General features: G+C 37.5%; 2 protein-coding genes across 3 annotated transcripts; one reads left to right on the forward strand and one right to left on the reverse strand.

Annotated features, from left to right (window-relative positions):
• Window positions 1-16821: 16821 nt before the first annotated feature.
• LOC108096157 lies at window positions 16822-17195 on the forward strand. Its single transcript, XM_017197538.1, has 2 exons — window positions 16822-16868; window positions 16930-17195. Exons 1-2 carry the CDS (start codon window positions 16835-16837, stop codon window positions 17193-17195), a joined length of 300 nt encoding a protein of 99 aa, XP_017053027.1. The 5' UTR covers window positions 16822-16834.
• Window positions 17196-17498: 303 nt separating this feature from the next.
• LOC108096418 (calcium channel flower) lies at window positions 17499-23100 on the reverse strand. Of its 2 annotated transcripts, none has more exons than XM_017197998.2 (5): window positions 22963-23099; window positions 22612-22732; window positions 20786-20993; window positions 20619-20726; window positions 17499-18142 (listed from the first exon to the last, which is right to left on the reverse strand). In XM_017197998.2, exons 1-5 carry the CDS (start codon window positions 22963-22965, stop codon window positions 18001-18003), a joined length of 582 nt encoding a protein of 193 aa, XP_017053487.1. In that variant the 5' UTR covers window positions 22966-23099; the 3' UTR covers window positions 17499-18000. The 2 variants fall into 2 exon arrangements, with proteins under 2 accessions (XP_017053487.1, XP_017053488.1); XM_017197999.2 differs by lacking the exon at window positions 17499-18142 and adding an exon at window positions 18879-20332 and having other exon boundaries at window positions 22963-23100.
• Window positions 23101-23473: the final 373 nt, after the last annotated feature.

A 23473-nucleotide genomic window follows, 5' to 3' on the forward strand; every position in this document is an offset into this window, starting at 1 on the left:
TATTTATAATCTCAAGCCACTGATAATTATTTTAAAACTTATCCCTATATCTCTTATCCTTATCGACAAACCGCAACTAAACGATTGTAACACGATCATAGCTATCGTTTATATGGTGACTTGGCCTTTAGTTTTGGGGACATGAGGCGGGCTACAGTAAATGCCCAAAGCAGCCATAAAAATGTCAAAAAATTTCTATGTATTCATAAACACATGTGTGCTGCAAAAGAGGAAACCCAAAGTCGATGGCAAGCGACCCCAAGGAGAAACCGAAAACCCCAAAACACGCCAACGCAATTCGACCACAAAGTTGTCCAGGACACTCCGCACTTCACTCCATATATCCAAATATCTATATCGGTCGATGTGAGTGTGTGTGTGTCTGTGTATCTTGTAGTTTATATATATGAAGGGTACATAACTTAAACGTCCCAAACCCAAATGTCCATATGTGCATTTAACATGCAAACTACGCCCGATATGAAAGGCTCTTCATTGGGGAGGGCGGGTCTCAAATTTCCGGTCAAGCAAGTGAATCCTTACAACCAAACGAGGAGCATTCCATATTTTTTTGGTTTATTTCTTTCTGCTGCTTTTTGCTGGCTTTATTTTTTTGGTTTCCTTTTGCTTGACGCCCACAAAATTTCTGCTAAATTAAATTATAAATACGGGCAAAAAGTCGACGATAAAGTGGCCCGAAGGCAGAGGGTCTGGGCTTCCATTATGATTCATGGCCATGTCTGGACTCCCCACATCCACTTCCTGCGTTAGTTAAAGCTCGCCAAAGGATATCTCTCGCCTTTGGCCAAAGTGCGTGTCAAATTGGAGGGGCTAGCCATTCAATCCTTTGACAAGTCTGCATAGTTTTTGGCTCCGATATCCTTGATGTTGTGCTCAAGCATATTTGCTGGTCGGGATTTGTGTATTTTGTGGGTTGATTTGGGTAAGGAGATTGCCGATGGGGGTGTTTGGATAAGCCTGATGTGGGTTGATTGTTTCCGAATAGGTTATTCGGTGCGTTTAAATCAAGTTATTAAAGGGAAATAGTTTTGGCGAAATTAAAGAAATATACTGGAAGGCATAATAGTGGCGCAAAAAAGAATTCAAATATTTTCGTTTGAATTCTGTCATTAGATTATATTTTTATTATTTTACTTGTTCCTTTTACGCGACAAAGAAATCAGTGTTTAAAAAACTGCAGTCGAATTAGCAGAAGTCGCAAAATATAAGCTATTCGATGCTTCGACTGTGTGCAATATTCTAAAAGTAGCAATTGCTTCTGCTTCTGCTTTTGAAAAAATCAAAAGTCGCAGTCGAAGCATAGCACAAACTTATGAAAGCAACGAAAAGCAAAAATCATCAGCAGGCCTCGCTTTTCGTTTTCTTGCTTCTGATTTTGCTGCTGCTTTCAATCGTAGCCGAAAGTCGTTGCTGTTGCAGGTGTCGGCTTTCGGAAGTCGTCAGCAGTCGAAGCCTCAAAAAACGAGGCATTTGACTTATTGCTGCTTTTGATTTTTGATTTCGACGCTGCTGCTTTTAATTAGAAGATGAATAATTTAAAATTATAATGTTTTTATTTTTAATATATGAACATACATGGTTAATCATTAAATTTTTTTAGAAAAATGTACATTTTTATGTACTTCTTATCTCAGCTGCTTCAGCAGCAGCTGCAAAATCAAAAATCAAAAGCAGCAATAAGTCGAATGCCTCGTTTTTTGAGGCTTCGACTGCTGACGACTTCCGAAAGCCGACAGCAGCAACAGCAACGACTTTCGGCTACGATTGAAAGCAGCAGCAAAATCAGAAGCAAGAAAACGAAAAGCGAGGCCTGCTGATGATTTTTGCTTTTCGTTGCTTTCATAAGTTTGTGCTATGCTTCGACTGCGACTTCTAATTTTTTCAAAAGCAGAAGCAGAAGCAAAATCATATAAAATGACACTTACGGCAGTTTTTCAAACGCTGAAAGAAATATAAACAAGTTTGCATAAACAAGTATAGATTGCATTTCGGAAACCACATCCAAAAATAATCATTTCAACAATAAATAAATGCTATTTTATTTTTCCCATCAAAAATAACAATTACCATATCAACGCAGTCCTCTTTCTTTGTTCGCTTTGCCAACCCAATTTTCCTGACAATCATAAACAAAGTTGGCAAACAGGATCATAGCGTGCCTACAGAATCAAGGCCTTAATCCTTCCACTCAATTGTGTGTCGCCTCAATCAACATTCAAGCAACACCTCAGAACTCGAGCACCCACACCGAAAACTCTGCCCGGAAGTGAACAATTTTCGCACCAATTAATCAAATTAAACAACAAGGACATTCAGCGGTGGAAAAGGGATAAAAGGTTAACCTTTTGCAAAGTTAATTGAAAATTTTGCGGTCGTAGGTTATCGCCAGAATAGGGGAAACGAGGACAGCGAAAAGGATAAATGTCGTGGGTGCAGCTGCAGGGATTTTTTCAATGCAGCCCCAGGATTCCATTCCGCATCGGGATCAGGATCGGGCTCACGCACTGCGGCAGGACAATTACGCAGACGATTAGGCACGTTGCTAAAATCCACAGACAGCACAAGGACCTTCGCAGGACACCCTCGCCCCCCTAACGCTCTCGGGGATCTGCCAAGTTTTATCAGCTGCAAAACAGTTGCCACTGAAATGGCGCAGAAAGTCGTTAGATAGATGGCCCGAAAGCAAAACAAAAAATAAAGGAGCAGCCAAGGAGTCGAACAAAGGACCGCGTAGCCATAACCCACAATCCGCAGACCTATCCCATTGCCACGCCCACTCCTCCGATACTGCTCTCGTTTATAGAAAAAACATTGCGAAAATTGCTTTACAACTGATTAAACATCGAGCGGAACGCACGGCACGTTTAAATTTGGGTTAAATAGATTATATGAACTGGAAGTGTTATGAAATGATGTGCGCTGCCAGCCATAGATGCGTTCTATAGTTCTTCCCTCCGATGGAGATACCCTAAATGGGGAGTTGGCTGATTGTCTATGTTCGATTAAATCCGAATTCATAGACTTTTGGTGAATTTATTTTATGATAATCTAATATACATAGGGGCTCTCATAAACATAAAATTTTATAAGTAATAATGCGGAAATAAAATTCATTATTGGCCTTTTTAATAGAGGCTGCTATATTTTCAGTATTTAAAAAGGATAGTATAACTATTTTTGGGGAAAGTGAAATAATAGTAGAAAAACCCACACAAATTTAATCGTTGTAAGAATTTTTAGGTTGAAAGGATATTGAAATTTAATCATATAAAATGGTTATAATCAAGTGAATATTTCATTGTTGTTTGAATCTATCAACTGAACAATTTTTATTAATATTTTTGTAATCTTTGAAATAATTTTCCCCGAAAGTGTATCCCAGATCCGCTGCCTACGCTTCGCTCTATTTCTTCATTTTCTCCGTTTTATTTTGCTGTTCTCGCACTGTTGCTCAGCTCAGCTCAGTTCAGCTCAACAGGACTCAGCCGCAGGACCCGGCTCCATCTCCAGGTCCTGGGGCAATCCTCGCAGCTGCGGCGCCGCTTTTCACGCTCGAAGGGTGCAAGTTAATGGCCGGATTCGATTTGCTCGTGTAGATGTTAACCACAGTTAAGGATTTTCGGGTTTTGGGTTTCCTTTTATTCTGGTCACTGGTTGCCGGAGTGTGAGGTTTGCAGGACCTGGGTTAATGTGACCTTGACTCTTATCTGGCTTTGAAAATAAATTTCAATTCAATTATCCAACCCAAACCAATACTTTTCGAGCTCATTCAGATAGATGTATGGTTATATCTAGCGCATCGTAGAGCATGATTAATGAAGTCTTAAACCGCGAAACTGAAGCTTATTTTTCCGGGTCGCTGAAAAAGCAAAGAATCCGGAATCTGCCGGGGTAAACTTTTAAATTCCCTCAACGTTTTGCCATTAATATCGCATTTATCAATATCACAGTTTTTCATTTTGTCGTCCGGTAAAACGTATTTCACTCTATCCACACTCTGCCCATGGCCCCCCCGCCAAACTCCATTTTCCTTCTCCTCCTCGGCTCTTGTGCAATTTTCTTCTTCGCCAGTGTTTGCCAGGCGCTGGAGGAAAAAGGGAAAAACCCATTTCCATTACACAATGCCACATTTCTCTTTTCCGGTTTATACCGTTTAGATCGATTGCATTTTATAGTTTGTTTTAATGTTTTTTTTTTTCTCTTCCTGCGTCCTGTCCTTTGTGATTGCAATGGTAGCGGGGAAGCCAGGATGCCACAGGACGAAATTGTCTCCAGCAGGAGGCCTCCTCATCCTTGCTTATTTCGGCCGCCGGAAGCGCTACAAAAAATATTCTCTCAAGTCGGTCTAGAAAAATTATTTTATTGCTTCCCTCGCTCGATTCTCAGTCTTGTGATTCATTTCAAGTGAATATAGCTTCCGTTTTGCCCGCACAGACACACAATGGCCCATTGTCCTGGCTCCTTGTCCGAGCATCAAAAGATTTTAAGTGTTTCTTTGCCCAATTTCTGTTTCAATTTCTTCTTATTTTTTTTGCTACAATTCAATTAGGCATTTGGCAGTGTTCTGTGTGTGGAGTCAAAAGTGAGAGCACTTTGCTTTTGACCATTTCCTGTTATTTAGATACCTCCCTTAATGGGGAAAATGTTGGCGGAGGGTCATTTGCAGTTTAAATTATATAGTATAAATGTTTCCAATTCAATTTATGAAGTCTTAAAGGCAGAACGTTAAAGTAAGAATATCTAGAGTGTTCAGGGCCCAATAATTTAATTTGCTATCTCTTAATACTGTGTTTTTTTATACAACCTACCGAAAAATTGAAAATTAAATTTATGATTTAAGTGAACTTAGAAGTTTAAAGTTTTTCTTCCTCAACTTTTCCCCAAAACGCACTCATCCCGTAAAACAACCTGAAACTCCCATATATTTTCTCATTTCCTTATCTCATATGTACCCATATTCTCGGTGTTTTTTATATGTGGCCTCCATTAAATAAGCAAAAAATCTCTTCTTATCTTTGGCAAAACTTTTCCTGACCCCAGCGCAATATTGTTTATGCCCGTCAATTATCTCCTTCCCCAAAAAGGACTGAGATGTCGGAAAAGAAGGAGCTGAAACAGCAGCAGCAAAAAAAATAGCAAACTAAGTAAATCTCTCCCATTGCTAACAATAATCTGACATAATGTTTCAATTATGCGTCGTTTAGCATTATATGGATGTCCCAAATCCCCCACTTTCTACATCGTAAGGAATAAACAAGGCCAACTGCCCCTGCTGCGCAAAGAGGAGCATTTGAAGAGCTAAGCAAATCTTACTAGAATAAACATTTTAGCATTAAATTTACATAAGAAGCGACAATGAGCGAGAAGGCGTGGCACATAGAGGGGGAGAGGGAGGGGGAGGTGGAGGAGGAAGGACGGTCTACTTACCAGACATTTTCATAAACATCAGTAGCAGAATTTTCCGCTTCTTTTTTTCTCGCTTCAGCTTCAGCTTGATGTGTTTTCGCGTATTTGCATAAACATTAGCAAAACAAATTTGCACATTTGACTCACAACCCCCTACCCCCAACCACCACCCCCTCTTCCATCACTCCCCACTCGACATATGCAAACAAGCCGCAAAACAGCAACAAAAGTTCACGGGCGTCAAGGAAAATGAAGTTAGAGAGCAAAAGAACGGAAGTCTTTAGGCCAACGACTGTGGAGAAAAAATCCAACCAAGGCGGAAACGGAAGTGCGTGCCACGGATAGGAGCGGAAAGGGAAGAGGAGAGGGGAGGGGGAGGGGAAAATATGTCTGAAAGGAACTCCCAAGTGAAGAGCCAAATATGCCAAATCAGCCAAAAATGTTTATAATCATTCAAAAGATGAAGACCGCGATGATGGTGATGATGATGATGGTGATAGCGGTTGGAGAAAGATGATTTCATGGGGATTGTCAAGGAAAACTATTTGATGCCCTGGGTAGCTATATTCTTTCCAAAACTGTAAATATATTTTTAAAGGTGAACAAGGAAAATTCTCCTTATTTTGTATAAAAAGTAACATCCTAAATAATTTAAATATGATTAATTAAAATATTTACCTAATGTGAAAAAATTTATTGATTCTTATTCCTTTATCATTTGTTTATCAATGTTTTTACTAGGTTATTGCTATTATTTATACTTATGTGAAATATGAGTAAGGATGCAAAAATTAAAGCAAAAATTATACACTCCTATCCACTGACTTCCTTACTTATGTCTGTCTAACGTCTATTTCAACTGTCTATCTCCCGCTTTCTCCCCAGTCGACTGTTCTTCTCCTCCGGTTTTGTTTGCTTTCTTTCGCAACTTTAGCGCCATTTCTGTTTGCTCTGTGGCAAATTTTGTGGCTCTTTGGCGCCCAAAACTCGGAACAAATGACAGCCAAATATGCGTTTTATTGAATTTTATGTGCTCGGCTCTCTCTTCGCCGTTTTTCGCGCTGTGCCTCTCCAAGGATAACGCTCCTCGCTTGTTGACTTGGCCAGACATTATTTCTTTACAGCTTTTTTTTTTGGCGCTTAGCCGCTTTTTGATATCTTTTTTCCTTATTTTTACTTCGGCAGGGAGATCACGCTGAGAGAGTGCAAAATACATTTTTGTATATTTTCGTTTTAGCCGCCAAGTGTGCATGAAATGTGCCAAGGACCTTTTATTTTAGACTTATTTAGTACCGTCGAGGAGAGCCCTTGAACTTCATATTATGGGACTTCATGACTTTTGGCAAGGAACTCGGTAATAAATTTTGATCAGGATGCAATTCGGAATTTGGCATCTCAAGTGGAAACATTTTTGTGTGGCTTTGAAACTAAAAATACGCTTTTGTGTTTAAAAAAGTTTCAACGAGCTTCACAACTTGTTATCTTAAATTTTGAAGTATCTCTAATCCTTTTTAAATAAATTTAAAATACCTGCAAGCTTTCACAACTAACGCCACTCGACAACGTCCACTTAAGGCTAAACCTCAAAAACTAATTAGCACAAGTCAAAGGAAACCCGAAACATTTTCATTTGGACGTGTGTCTTGGCATCTTCTGGTAATATGTAATCAATTAATCAACGCCTGAAACGGCACCCACAAAAACCAAATTTCAACCATTTTCCAAATCCTTTCGACAGTTGACCGCATCTGGATGAAAGTTCCCAAAACAACAACGACAACCAAATCGAACTGACTTGCGGATGGGGAAAATGCATAAAATTTCAATTTTCTCTAGCATAAACAAGGCAAAAGGATCAGACAGCTGAGGGAAAATCAAATCAAACCCGGAGGCAAAATTTAATTGCGTTTAACCTGAAATCAAATTTTCAACAAGAAGCTGACCAGGCCTAGATTCAATCAATCCACAGAAAATTCTTACTTGAGGCGGAAGGGCCAAAGCACAAATCTGAAGGGTTCCTTGTTTATCCAAATATTTATACACTGAGAAAAAAGTGCAACTCGCAGTAAATAAATAAGAGAGTGAGCATAGAGTATGTAAAGATAAATATTTCATCCTCATCTTGAGCTTAAAATGTATTTTAGTTAGTCCCTTTTGGTATTTGAAGCCTTCGGATTTTATTAAATACATAAGTTTCCTTAAATTCAAGCAGGTGGTAAATTAAGTATTAACAAAAAGAACAAAGTACCAATTATCATTATAGTTATAAACTGTAAATTAATTTTTTCTCTGTATTTATATGTTGGGAAATTCTTTTTCCCACACAAGAAAGGATAATAAAATGCCTGGGGCAAACAAAAATAAACAAGATGCGTACGCCCGGCTGGCTGCATCCTTCAAGGATGGATCCTTTAGGGAAGTCGGGCGAATTGGGACGAGTTGAAGGCTTAGACTTAGATTGTGGCATTGATTTCATTTTCAGCTGTCTATCAGGCCAAATGGACAAGAACATTTAACACAATCACAGGCAGTAAGGATGCCCGCCAGGCACTGTTTGCTTTGCCTTTTTTATTATTATTATTTACTTTCATTTTGATTACTTTTTGCCCACCGGCAAAGTTTTCCCTATTCACACTTCATTTGATAAAGCCCCAAAGGGCTAAAGGAAGTTAAGGGTCAACATAAGAGTTCACCCAAACTTTTTTTGTCCGGCACTTTGAACAAATCATCGACTAATTTGCTTCACTCACACCGAAACTAAACGGAGTAAGTTTTTTATGGCCGGCAAATGAAATTAGCCGCCTTATCAACAGGTGTAGCGCCTGAACAGATGTCCCACTGCCCGACCTTTCTCATATTTGTGGTTCCAGGTAAACCTACATAAAAATGAAACCTCTATTCCTTGTACTACCCCTTCTCGAGATTGATGTTTATCGTCGGGGAACCAATTCCTTTATTCCTTTTTAGGAATCATAAAATTTTGGTATTAATAAACGCGCGCCTGTCAAATGAAATCTAATGGATTCTGGGTTCACCCGAGATAGAAATCTGTGGCCTGACAGATCTTTGGTGGATAGTTTATGGCGCGGTTTGTCTTTGCTCCGGTGACTCACATATGAATGTTGAGTCATAGATACAGGCTGTGAATATTCTTTTTAAGATACTTTCAACAGGTGATGCGGGTAGAAATATTTTGGACATTAGTAAAAAATTAGATAAAATCAAAGTACAATCAAACAATAAAGATTATAAGTACATTAAACAAATATTATGTTGGGACTCTACTCGCATATTTTTTTATTAGTATTTAATATTTATAAATTACAATTGCATGTAAAAACGTAAAAAAGCGTTTTTTCCTTTATCAATTTTTGACAAGAAGTACAAATTTATGAATTAATAAGAAAAAAATTAAATTTGTATGGCATACATTGCTATTTTTCCTGAATGTCAAAGTAAATAAACATTTATTCATCAATCCCTAATTGGTTTAATTCCACAATTAAATGGCAATAATTTCGTTACTTTCATAAAAAGCGCAGATGACCACTTTATCCTACAATCAATATGAATTTCATTTGCTCAAAGCCTCTTCCTTTTTCGGTCCTCTGTCCATTTATGTCCTGTTAAATGCAACCAAAGAAAAAAAAATGTTACAACCAGATTCAATGTACCGATTCGCCACTACATAAAAAGGGTTTGAATAAAAATAGAGAATCCTTTTAGCGGAATATCCGAAACTATAAATTATCAACCCATTGAAAGTATCGTCGTGAAAAAAAGTCGCTACCATAAATCCCCAAAAGAACGTTTTTCATATGCAACCCAAAACGTAACTCATGAATATTTCAGCCGAAACAGAGGAACTCAAAAAATGTATAGAGCAAGTGTGGGAAAATAGAAATGCAAAAAGTGCGACAGACGCCAAATGTAAAATCAACAAATAAACAAAAATAATAGACAGTTTTATTTAGAAGTTGTTTTTATTGCTGTTGCTCTCGTTATTTTGTATCGGAATGGGAGCAACAATCACAAAAGTAACCTCAAAAATTTCAATAAAGACCACAACAAAGCAATTTATAAAAATGCCACAGAAAGGAATGGGGCGAACGACAACAAATGAAAGCTCAAATAGAACAGAAATATTGGTAGGGGGTATTTTTTGGGGGTTGGGGGAAGAAGTCGGGGACCCGGCACGACATTTTAACAAAACAATAGAAATCAATTGATTGCGTTGTGGGAAGCTTAGCACTTGATTTCCGTAGAGTGAGACGGGATGGTGGACAAATGGACCAGAGGTGGATATATTGCGTGAAAGCCAGAAGAGCTTTTCCTCTTTGGGTACAGGTGAAATACGATACAAGGAACTATCCAAAAAACTATTTTGTATGCCAAAGAAGTTACTTCATTTTATTTACTAGAACATTAAAACTGGCGTAATATGAGTTTTTAGATCTGTTTTCTTTTTTCGAAAAGTTTAAGGATCAAACTTTTAAGTTTAGCTACAATAATAAATTCATAATTTAAAAAAGAATAGATTTTTAAAATTTATAGCATATGCCAAAACCAGATTCAACTGTACAGGTTGTTGCTACTGTTATTGGAAATGGTGGTGCGGCTAAAATTCTATTTTTCCAATTTTTGCGCAATTTATTGCATTGTCAAGGGATTCGCAGGAGTCAGGAGGAAAACGAAAGCAATCGAGGAAAAAAGGCGAGAGACATTGGGAAAAACAAGCAACCCAAATGCCAAAACATAGTGCGGCTTGTTCGGTTTATTGGGGGGATGAGGACTGGGGATCTTTGGGGGGCTTTTGTCTGGTTCCAAGCGTAAAAGTAAACAAGGCTAAAAGCGGAAACGCAAGTGAAATAATACCACAGAAACTCGGCAACAGCAGCAGCAACTAAACATCAATAAGCATTGACTAACTGGATTCGCATTCCGAACACAACAAAAACCCAAGGATACGGGCGACTGGGGAGTACTCCCCACCTCCCCCCAGGACCCCACGGCATTAATAGCTCCAGATTAAATAATCGTTCCTTAAGCGAGCGAACAAAGAAATGCAAGAAAATTGAAAAGACACTGCTGGGACTTGATTTCGAATTGAATAAAATTAATTTTAATTGGGTCTGCTTTTTGCGTGGAGTCGTTCTTGGGGATAGTGGAATTATTTAGGGTGCTGGATGCTTAAATTGTAGTGGTTTTTCGGGTTGATTGGTTTAATTGTGGAGCTGAACGAAATAAGAAATCTGTAAGATTCTTTAAATCAGAAAAAAGTACTTTAATATGATAGTTTATGAATCAAATTTAAGTTCTTTACTAAGTACAAAATTAAATAAAAAAGTTTTTTAAGTTATTGAAGTGCCTATATAGCTTTAATTTTTTTGTAAATCCCTTAGGAATATATTCATTGTGTACCAAAGATTAATGTCATTCAGCAGCCGACAGTTTTTCCCTAAAAAAGATATCAAAAGGACAATCCCCCGAACAATATCAACAACAAAGTCATAATCTACTGTCGTCTTTGATATTGAGCCCTAACTCTAATAAAGATGCAACATTACAACGATTATATCGTAGGGCAAAGAAAGATCTTTTAGCGAGAAGAATGCAACAGAAAGACAAAAGGGCGGGCGAACAAAATGTCATGATTATGGCAAATTTTCGGAGTCCTTTGTGGCTTTTCAGTTGCGCTTTTTTTCATCCACACGACACACATTCGACGGATCGAGAATCTATACAATTCGAAACTAACAATGTCCAGCATTGAAAATCATCGACTGCAAAATCTCAAATGTCATGGGCCGAGGGACTGCCCGTGGCTCCTTCTAAACTGTAGGCGAGTTTCACAAATTAGAGGCTCAGGCAGAGCCTGCCGAGATGTCCTGCAAGGATGGCCCGCCAGGGGCGGTCCTTTCTTCAGTTTTATCTCCTGTTGTCCAGGTCGGCTAGTTTTATGGTCGACGCGAGCATCTTTTGACTCCGACTTGACATCATTGTTCCCGATTTGCAGCTGCGTCTATATCTGCTGATGTCTTACTCCCTTTCAGCTTCCCTGGTAGCATTTCTTGAAAAAAAGGTCTCTTTTTTGCGCAATGTTTGTTTGTCTTTCCGATGTCCTTTGCTGGCTGCTCGATCCTCCTGTAGGTGGTTACTAATTGGGTTATTGTCAAATATTTGATAAGATTAGACGGCAGCTGCTCCTGCTGCAGCTCCTGACCAATTAATATTTCTCTCGGCGTAATCATGAGCTGGAAAATTTATAGTTCCGTGGAAGCGCCGGCCCACCTTGTTATCCTTTCCTGTTCCCTGCACACGGAGCACTATAAAAAATTAGTTAAAGGTCTACCATTAAATTGAAAGCACCCTTAATTAAGGAAATTCATATCAATAAATATGCCTTAATAAATAAATAAAAATAAATAAATTCATAATATAATGTAGATTCAAAACTTGTATTTCATTCATTTTGAGAAGAAAAAATGAATCAATTTCTTACTTTTGCACGCTCATTTTATAAGTTGTACTTAATTTTAAAAATAAAAGTAGGGGAATGTCGTCAGGGTTGGACACATTTTCGACCCTTGCCTATAATTATCGTTTTAATAAGAATTAAGATCATTTGCGTAAATAGTTTGAAAGGTAAAGGCAAAAGGTATGTCTGACAATGAGCATTATGTTGTGGAATGAAAAACATAGAAATGGCGAGTATTTAAAAAAAAAAAAAAAAATGTAGTCAGGCTTGGACACTGTAGTCAGGGTTGGACACTTGAATTGCTACTTCAGAAAAGTAGCAATAAAAGCGGACATTATCCATGGATCAGGTGTATTTTATGTCTTTTGACTCTTTTTTATTGTGATCAACAAATTTTACAAACAATTAGGACAAACAAAATAACTTTTTCAGGGTCTTCTCGAGATCGTCGTCAGTAACAGTAGAAATGTCCTCATATTCTTCATCTACAATACTTTTTTTAATATATCGCCGCAAAGTCGTTCTAGGCAGGTCATAAGCCCTTGCTACTGTCTTTAACTTTCCTTTCTCCAACTTAACTGCTTTAATGGCCAGGACAGCATTATGCAAGTCGACTTTACCTCTTTTCGTCGTTCGCTTGTAGCGTGAACCTCCTCAAAGGGAGAAAATAAATTATTACTCAAAGAATTTATTTTTTTTTACTTATTTACTAATTATTTCACTTTTTGTTGAATCAAGTAATTAATTACCACTGTAATAACTGTAAAAAACATTGGAAAAATTAAAATATTCTGACAAAAGGGAAAAAACCAAGGGTGTCCAACCTTGACAACAAAAAGTGTCCAACCCTGACAACATGAGTCATAACCCTACCGCACAACATAACTACCAAATCGCTTTATTTAGAACAAATTTTTTTTAGGATTTCGTTAAGGGGGAACCACTTAACGTATTTTTAAACTTACCCTGCGGATGGCATATTTTCCGCTGAATTATGCCACTTTTTTAGCGCGTTCTCGAATACTTTTTTCTTCACTATCACGACACTATGTCAACAAAACAGGAAAATTAACAGTTATGGGATGCGGCTAGGGATGAAAAGTTTCCCACAGTGATAACAATTAATACCACATTCGCACACAGATGGCGATAGTTGGTTTATTAGAAAAATTGCAAGTGTCCGACCCTGACAACTGTCCAACCTTGACGACATTCCCCTATTCATTGAAAGTCTTACAGTAAGTATTCTTAGTTTTTCTAAGTGCCTTAAAATATTAAATGGAAATGGGATGGAAACAGAGGCCCACCAGCAGGTCGAGGAGGCGCCTTGGCGTCATCATAATTTAAATCGCGCCACGCGCACCGAGCGAAGGTAAATATGGAAAATGGGGAAAACTATGCCCCGGGCACTTTGCGCCACCGTCAGACATAATTTTCCAGCGAAACCGAATGAAAATGAGCATTATCCCCGCTCCGGTCGACGGTCCTTGCCGCATATAAAGTCAGTTTTTACCTGTTGATCGGACGGGCATTGGGATTGTGATTCAGATTGGGATTGGAATGGGAATGGGATCCGGATTGGATTGGATCCCGACCTGCGGCTACGGCGCCCGGCGGAAGGTTATGACAATGTTATACGCTAATTGAGCACAAAAACATTTTGAATTTATGGAAATTTTATTACACTGCCAAGCAGAGAATGTTTTGTAAGGGAAATAGTTACGGAAAATGTTTAAACTGAGGTAAATTGGTTGATTTCGAATGGAGCATCGTTGCTAAAAACATATAAATATGTTTAAAAATTCTGTAGTACAATTACTTTAAAAATTATAATGTTTACTTCCTAAAAAATATAACAACGAGTCATCATATGCCAATAATTCATATTATTTTGTTTTTATTATTATTTATACTTGTTTTTCAAAGGGGAATTCAATTTTAAAGAAACGAAATAAATAATCCAAGAAAATTACAACATTAGGCTTGCAGTGTCGTCTTAAAATCATATGCATTCCATGCCTACGTACCCCTTGGTGCCATCCAAGTATTTCTTTGTCACACATGTGTCCCCAGAAGAACATTATTCCCGATTCCTGGCGGTCGCCTCCTCTCGATTTCGTTGGCAGCGCCTTATGACAGTTTTATGGGTCTGGTGTGAGCTGCCCTACGCTACTTTTGTTTAAATGCAGGCAACAAAATCAGAAGACAAAGAGGAAAACAGGGAAATTATGCATAATTTAATTTGAATATAATATATGCATTTTCCGAGCACATTTTGCCGCAACAGGAATTCCTAGAAGTTGGGCGACGGAAGCCGTTGGCGACAGGCTGCCATCGCTCCCCAACTTCGACCCAATCAACAGAAAATATATATTTCTGCGGGGGAATTTATTCATGTTTCTCGTTTTTTATTGTGTTTCACTCGTAATTTGATTTTGATTTGGGAATTTTAATTAATAATCATGTTTTTTGGGGGCGAACGCTTTGAATTTTTGATGAAATATTGTTATGAATGCGCTGCGTGTGCCATGAACATGTAAATTGGAATTCGAATTGGACTCGGAATTAAAAATTGTGTCTGGATGGGGACATCTAAATAGCCACCAAACAATATAATAATAATTTTATGGCTTTTAGAACATCTAATTGGCCAAACAACAATTTTATGTTCAGATCATTTTTTTTTAATTGCTGCATTGTTGTTTAACAGTTTGTTGAATATTCACTCAGGTGTGCAATGATTTCGATAATGGGTTTTTGTTTTATTAGGTTAAAAATGTAGTAAGTAGTATAGCAAACACATGTAATAAATAGTTTAACAAATGAACAGGGCATATTTACTGAATACAATAATACAACCTACTGGCCCACAAACCGTAGACCATCTTACAATACCCGATTAGTTCCCGAAATTTTTTTCTGAAAAAACTTTTCTTTTAAATAACCAAAGAGAACCATTGTCGTCGACTTGAAAGCGGAACTCGTGTATTGCATTACCCGAACCGAAATGAAAAAGGAGGAAAATCTCAATTAGTGAGCACTCGAGAACGTTCTGAAAAGAGCAAAAGACCAGAAGCCGAGAAGGAAATTTGCAAAAAAGATCAATTTTCCAGCGAAACGGAAAGCCGGGGCGCACATTTTAACAGGATAAGATGCGTTTAAGCAAATGAACGCACAAAAGGACAAAGGACGTGAGCCGGTACCGGCCATTGAAGTTGCAGCCAGACAAAGCGAAATGGTCAAGCCACAAAAGGCAAACGGTGCGGAGCAGCTGGCCGAGATGTGAGCAGTAGAGATTAGCCAGGAAAAAAAAGGAGCAGCAGATCCTGAACACAATACCGTTTGAAAGGGAAGAGGGGAAAAAAAAGCGGAAGCAAAGTCTTAAGACGTCTCGCTAGTCGATTTAAAAAAAAAAAATTGAAAATTAATCCAATTTGGCGGAAAAGATACTCCGGCAAAATATCGAAAAAGCATGGCGAATCGAATAAATGCCGCCAAAAACAGCTGGGCATCCTGCAAGGCGGCATCCTGCTGCCAACTTTAGTACAAATTTCATGCTGGCTTTGGGTACTGAATTTCGTCTCTCAACTCGCCGACAGCGTTTGGCAAAAACTGTTGACACTTTCAGCTGTCCTTTGATGTCCTGGTGCTAATATGTTAAGCAGCAGGCAGCCCAAAAGCCGGACCATTCCAAAATTCATGCTGCGAGCCGAGAAATTCCTTCACACTCCAGAGAATTGGGCCTGTCATCGCTGAGTTTTGTCCTGCGGCGCTTTAGCCAGAGAAAATTCGGTGTCTTGAAAGCGTTTCGGTGGGTTCCAAAGACACGCTGTGAGAATATCTCTATCTGGTTTCCCTTCAGCTGAAATCCACTCTGTACCCAAACACTTGACCCACATCTTCGTCCACCAAACTATTTTGCCTGCTCAATCGAATCGCGTAATCGATACTTTGCCCCAATGGCAGGCTTACGATCGATTGCTAAGATACAATGGCGGGGACAAAAGGATTTTCTGCTACATTGAGTTACGTAAAAAGAAAGATCCCCTGCCATTTTTTGAAAAGGATGTCTAGACAGATGCTTTACCTATGTGGGCTCAATCAATTAAATTCCTCTATGTTCAAACAGATCAAAATCAACTTGAAAATATTTCAACTGGAAACCCCTAAACAAAAATAAACCGGCTGCAGTAGAATATAAAAGAGATTATTATGTTTTAGTGAAAAATAAATTTATTTGAATACGCAATTTAAACTGATTCTTTTGTAAAGTTATTTAAAAGTTTTTAAAACTGTTTTAGTAAACAAAAGTAAAGATGTCTTTTAATTTAAGTCATCAATCACCCTTCAATTTTAAAATTTTGTAAAACTTAAAATTCATGCTTAATTTCTTTTATTAAATTTTACGATCTACGATACCAAAAGCAGCCACTTTTACGATCAAATCTCTCAAATATTTTTCATAAAGGGACAGTATTGCATACTTTTCGGCTACCCAATGTTAAGCGGCAATGCATATACAATTTTTTAACTGTGTAAAATGTAGAATATACGTACTTTAACTTAAATATAAAATATATTTTAGGTATTCCAAAATTCCTATATATATGTCGGGACCATGTTTTCCAAAAAAAAACTTGTTATCTAATTTGTATTATTCATCATTAGGCCCAGTCCCAATTCAAAACATAATTCTAGCTGCCGAAATTCCCAAGCACGGCCTAAATATGCCAACCTTGAGTATTCTCCAAAAACCTCGAACTCAATAGCTATGCTAATATTTTGTTAGTTTTTTAATTCGTTCATCTTGGGGTAGTGAAATACTTGGGTCGCACAATTTGCCATACAACTGCCAAATTGGGTATATAAGCTGGAGCTGAGAACTCACTCAGCTTCAAAGGCATCGCCAGCTACGATCAATTAACAAATATGCAGTTCGACAAGGTTTTCTTCCTGTTTTTCGGTGAGTTGAAGGAGAAGTCTAGGAAAAGGATATATAAACTATATAATTTATCTATCTGTAGGTGTTTTGGCCGTGGTAATTGCTGCTACTATGTCCGCGGAAGCTCAGGACAACGATGTGATTAGTGACCGTCGTTTCCGTTGGGATTTTTCCCAAGATTCTGATGACTCTGCTAATGATTTGCAAGAAGATGATTCCGCGGATAATGCCGCTCAATCTGATAACGGTGGCAAGTCCGGCGGACAAGATACCGTGGAAATTATCGAGGAGGGGTCCTTTGAGAATGATCCAAAGCAATCTAAGGAAAGCGCATCCATCGAATCTTAAACATGATTATTTGTTTTAATATCTGTTTTTTAAATAGAAATTGTTTTTATGGTGAAAGGAAAAATTATGAAAGTACAAATCATCTAAATTGTTTTTGACCGCATATTTTGTTTTAAAGGCAAAATGTGTCAGCAATAAAAAATGTTCATAACTCTAAATCAAAATTGGGTTTTCTTCCACAAGATACAAAGATGGTTTGTATAATTAATTTTATTTAACATAATTTAAAGTATGTATAATTCAATTTTAATATGGTTTACATATTTATAGTTTTATTTTGCATTAATTTAAACATTTTATTATTATGCATTTAAATATATTTAAGGTATATTTAAACTATGACTAAACATAAATTTTACATGATCTCTTTGTCACCTCGCTAGTGATGTCGTTCAATAATTTATTTGCAATTTCTACTTAGTTGAACCAAATTTTTTTGGAATGATGGGACACAGGCAACACAATAATAGGATATAGAAAACGCAAAACGCTATTTAACACAATATACATATACATACATTTAATACAGATCTGATATTTTTTATTAATTTTTCCTTCAAGGGGGTCATCGGATTTAATAATTTGGACAGCTCTAGAAAGAGATCAGAGCTAATCGGATTTAAAAACACCTATGATTCTTCTGCCTCGGTTATTGAACAATTGGAAATTGCACATGATTATGTAGATTGCCTGCTGATGTTCTCTTGGTTGGGTTTGCCCTTCAAATGTTGCGTTTTGAGTCTTGTTTTCTCACGGCACACCAAGCCCTCCACTTCTGCGATTTCCCGATCAGCTAGCTCGTCGATCACACATTGCTGTCTGTGCCCACGGCCCCGGTGAAGGAGAAGGGCTGGGCGTTGTTCACAATCCCCGCTCGGTCGTTCGTCTGGGGCGTGGCACCTCCAAAGGTTTGTTGAGCCGCTGCCCGCATATCTTCAGAGGATGCTCTGTTAATATAAATAAACTTTTAGATTTTTGCATTTCAAGATTACAAATCTATAATCTATAATACGAAATAATAGACTCTTTACAAGTGCTCAACTAAAAACTGTGATGTTGCCTACATAGAACCAAAAGGACGAAAGAACAGCCAGAATGTTTAATATCGCACGATGCGTGCAAACTATTTTGCTAAAAAAAAAAAACAAAAAAAAACTAAAGCATCTATAAATACTTTATGAAATACCGGGATCTACAGGAACTAAGAATTTAATATGTGCTATAGACAAAGCAAAAATACATTATTAACTACTTAAGAGGTCCACCTGTGTGAAAGGGGTATTTTAAACTCTATCTCGGGAACTTTTATCATTACATAATAGAATACCAAATGTTGTGTATTTCCATGAATTACGGAAAAGTAAAAGAATAGGTTTTTTCAAAAATTATACACAGGTAAACTCTATTTAATAGTTTACATTTCTCTACAAAATACAAATCTACAATAAAATATTGAATTTAGGAAAAGCTCAAAATGTATTTGCCTTCAGTGATCTCATAGGCGCAGCAAAGTTATCAACGAGTTGTTGTAGCGTAAATCGTATAATTTTGTTTCTCGCTGTTGGCCACCGATTGATGTAATTGGCTTTAACGGCAGGGTTTTGGACAGTTTCATGTGGCATGTACAAAAACATTGATATTTGATTCATGCGCCTTCAATTGTTAACGAAATATTTTACATGATTTCATTTTTAGTGTTGCGTTCATTGAATAACAAATTTCAACAAATTTATTTCGATTCAATATTACTTCAGGTGAGATTATCAGTTTCCATCGAAGGCTATATGTAACAAATTCTTGCGAGTATTTTTCAAATAAAGCCTGCTTAAAGTTATGATAAATAAAGATACAATAACCTATAATTTTAACAAATTTGGAATGCTTCTTGGGGGAAGAAAGCCAAGGGCAACAATAGAAACAATTAAGAAGTTTTTCTCAGACTATCAAAGTTAAAATGGTTGGAATAAATACTTATAAATAACTTAGGTATACCAAAAAACTAAAGACACATATTTCTAGCAAATGAGAAATAATACGAAGCCCGATAAAGAAAACCTATTAACCAAGTGATTGTCTAAATTAAAAAGCTTCTAAGAATGCCTAGAAATTTAAATGGACATTTCTTGTTTACAACATGTAAAAAATAGAACTGGTAAATCCTCAACTGGTTGTATATATATCTATTTGTATGCTTGATTATGTTCAATTTCAATTTGTGGCTATCTTGCGAGCAAATTCATTCTCAAACAACGTTTAACATTTAATTGTATGGTTTACATTGAAGCAAAGCATATAAAGTTAATACTTTCTGAGTTGTACATATTGCTCTAGTTTTCTCGATTTTCACTTTTCCATATCATCAGTGGCTTTTCATTAGCTTTAGCTGTGTGTGAGAGTGTGTGGAAGCTGTGGTTTACTTATAGGTTTCTTTTGCGTTCGGCTAGCTTTCAAATATAGTTTCTCACTAAAAATATATGCTTGCTGCAGTACGACATGTGTATTACGTTATTGTTATCAGTAGTTTCTCTATGCGTATAATATATTTAACTGTAGTTTTTAACAACACCAACCGCTCGACGAAAGACATTAAAAAAAATTTGAATACGAATACGAAGGACATGCAAAAACGGACGAATGACAAAAATGCATTTGCCCAAAAAACACTTTGATTACTAACACTTTCGGTTTCAACAATAATGAGAATTTCGTTCAATTTCTTTTTGTAATTGGTGGGGTGTTCTGTATTCTAGTTCTCTGATGCCCTACAACGCTGATTTTGTTTGTCTTCTAGTTACATTTTTCCTTGGAACGAACACTAAAAACTAGGCGCCGTAAAATATTTGTTACTCGATCAATTTCTGCATCGTTTGCAATTCTAGTGGATTGTTTTGTGTGTGTGTGTGTGTGTGTGTGTGTTTGGGTGTATCTGAGTATCTGTATCTGAGGGTGTGAGAGTTGTGGTTTCTTTTTGGCAGTTACTAATCGCGCGACTGGGCATTTATGTGGGGCGCCAGACGTCTGGATCTTCCATGAGTGTGATATGCTGATCGCCGCCCATCTGCATCTGACCGCCCGCCTGACTGCCGGCCATCTGTGTGGGCGATGTGGCAGCGGCGGCCATGTCCTCCCGAGAAGCTCTACGTATTAGTTTATATTTATTAAGCGTTTTCACAGTGGCAAGCACATCGTGGGAATATAAAGAAAACAATTGGTTTCGATTAGCAAAAATGGCTTAGCTTAGCTAACTAATTTCACACGCTCCTCCGCTCACTTAGCAACTGAACTAACCCCCAGATTAATTATAAAAATCGCGTTAAAATTCTTTAAACGTTCCTTGAAGAGTCTTTTCGTTTTGAAAAAAATTCTTGGACGTTTTAAATTTCATAACGATTTTTACCATAGTGACTAGTACCCCTTACTCACTTCTTGCCTAACGCCATCATTCCATAAACCACGCCAGTGCCGAAGATCAGGCCACTGCCGAATAAGCTGGCCAATCCGAAGCACAAGATGATGGGCGGACAAGCCATGCTAAAAATTGAATAAACATTAAACAACGAAGTTTTCACATTACATTATTAGCAACTCACGCAATATAAAGTCCAGCCCGGAAGTACAGGGGCTTGGAGTCCACCTTATCCGCGATCATGTTCACCTGCTCGAAGCAGACGAAGCAGCAGGGCGCTTCCAGTAGCATTACCACAAATCCTGCCACCATTTGTATGATTCCCGCCACAAGGCAGGATACACTGAGTGTAAGAATGGAGAACACATTCCACAGGCCAAAGAGAATGGCAACTGAAAGGAGGTAAATGTAAATTGGATTTAATATAGGTAACTATTGTATAAAAAATAATATAAGCTTAGGGAATAAGCAGGCCTTAAACTGATTAAATTTTTAAACAGCAATAGTAAAAGTTTTGAACTTGGTTGATTTCTAATGAAAGGCGTATTTCCTTATCTGTTAGCACTGACCCAGGAACTCCTACAAAAATGTTAATCACATTAACCCACTAGTTAAAATTTGGGAACGCAATCTAATCTACTTCGCTGACTCATATGTGTGCCAATTTTGAACTTTTATGTGCCCACCTCTCTTTTATTTATAAATTAACAACAAAGCCAGCCATAGAAGCGTAACAAAAAGCATCGAAAACAGTTGGTCAAATTGTTACTAGACGTTTATGGAAAAAATGCTCCAAATTCAACTTCATATCGCTAGGGGCGTACAAGCTAACTACATTAGAATATTTTATCAGCTGCTTTTCGTCTATGATAAAAGCATAAACAAAGAGTAAACAACACAAACGACTTTAATTCTAAGATAAATAAATGGCTCGACGTAATAATTGGATACGGGTAGCTGGAAAAAGTACTCTAGAAAACGAGGGAGACCACGACTTTTCTTATTTAATAAAGATTCCTTTGTAAGTTTTTTCTTACGTTTTGCGAAATTCGATCTAGGTTTTGAGGTTATTGCGGTTCATAAAACCAGACAAAATGACCCAACTTGGGTTAGAAGTCATTGTGCTCCACGGCTTATAAAATTGTTTATTAATCATAGACTTTTGGTTTTATTTTACAGAAGCACAACCGGTTCATTGTAGAAGCCGCACGAGTGAGTTTGCTCCCTTAATTGAGGTATTCAGCTATTTATATTGATTTTAAGTGGATACTGTTTGTTTGTTGGACAACAAGTGCTTGATAGAAATTTCACCATTTCCCAAGTGAGAGAAACACATTTCCAGAAAATTAAATTGCATATACACAGATAACAAAGAAAATACGCAAATCAGTCGAAACAAAGTTAAAAACAGAGAGAGGCAGAGAATGAAGCAAGGGATGCTGATAAACAAAAGGCTGTGTGAATTTTGAGTGAATGACCAGAGAGAATTTCATTTGTTATGGAAAAAAAATAGAGCGCCAAACTTGACACAGAAAACCTACTTCACACTTTTTCCGATTTTCCACACACAGAAATAACAGTCCAACATTGAAATGAAAAATAAATTGATTTGTTAAAAAAAAACTAACAAAATTAAAAATTAATCTAAGTTTTTTTACATATTTTTTTTTTATCAAAATAATTATATGAGTATAAAAATACTCAACAATTGTAAACATTTATTCCTGTGTACGAATTTCTGTATCCTTTTTGTGTTTCCTTTCTCCGCTTTCTCTCACTCAATTTCTTCCTTTATCAATGTCAGAGAGCGTGCGTACACACACACATGCACGAACACAATCCAACACACTCCTACACCTACAAATAGATAACAGCAACAACAACGGTTGGTACACAAAAATCGATGCAACATATTTTTGGGCCGCCCAATGTCACGGCTGCTTTTCTTATTTCTTTTGTTCTAAAAAGGGGTTTAAAAGATGGTTCAATTTTACGCTAAATATGACTTACAGAAGGCGGCCACAATGCCCAGTAGTCGACTTCCATATTTGAGATACCAGGGCTGCTCCGGTCCAATTGGATCTTGTTGGTTTGGCCGTGCCAGCAGGCCCGTTATCTTTTCCGCAAACGACTGATCCAGGAAAATTACATCGGAAAACGTGAAAAATCGAAATGCAATTAGGAAAAATCGAAGCACAATTTTGTATTGTGACGCGGCGGCCGCTTTTTTTTACACGCACACACGGCCTCACAAACGCACACAATGTAATTAATGCGCGGCTCACACGTACACACGGCCACACGTCGCTGCGTCAGCATGTTAATACCTTTATTCGCCCTTATTGCGTTACAGCTACCTACCATGGCTATTTGTTTGGCTAGTTAACTGGACTTAAGCTAATTTGAACAATTATTATGTGCACTTTTCACGTCACACCGAACGAAAAAAATCCTGTTGTACTTTGCGTTCTGGTGCACAAGTATCGAACTGGTTCGCGATTCTGGCTGCCGTTGCGGCATATCGATAAGTAGTGGGTATCGGCACTACTAGTTCTCAAGAATCTGATTAAAATTGAATTAAACTAAATTTAACGAACATTTAAAAAAATGGCATTTCCGTCCCTTCTTTGTGATAAAAATGTCTTAGAATAAGTAATTTCATATCTCGCAGAAAAAAGTATCCCATGTACATTTGGTAAAAACGGAAAATGACGGCTGAAACGGAAAATGGAAAGATTTAAAGGCTATTGTCATCCTCGCCTTTAAGGGTTCGACAAATGCATTAAAAGAAACAAATTTTTCGTTTTTAATAAAAATTGCAACTTATGCATCAGCAGTGGAATAATTTAAAATCACAAAAGAACAAGGAATT

The sequence above is a fragment of the Drosophila ficusphila genome, unplaced genomic scaffold (genome assembly GCF_018152265.1).
Source record: "Drosophila ficusphila isolate 14025-0441.05 unplaced genomic scaffold, ASM1815226v1 contig_106, whole genome shotgun sequence".
In the NCBI taxonomy this organism is placed as follows: domain Eukaryota; kingdom Metazoa; phylum Arthropoda; class Insecta; order Diptera; family Drosophilidae; genus Drosophila; species Drosophila ficusphila.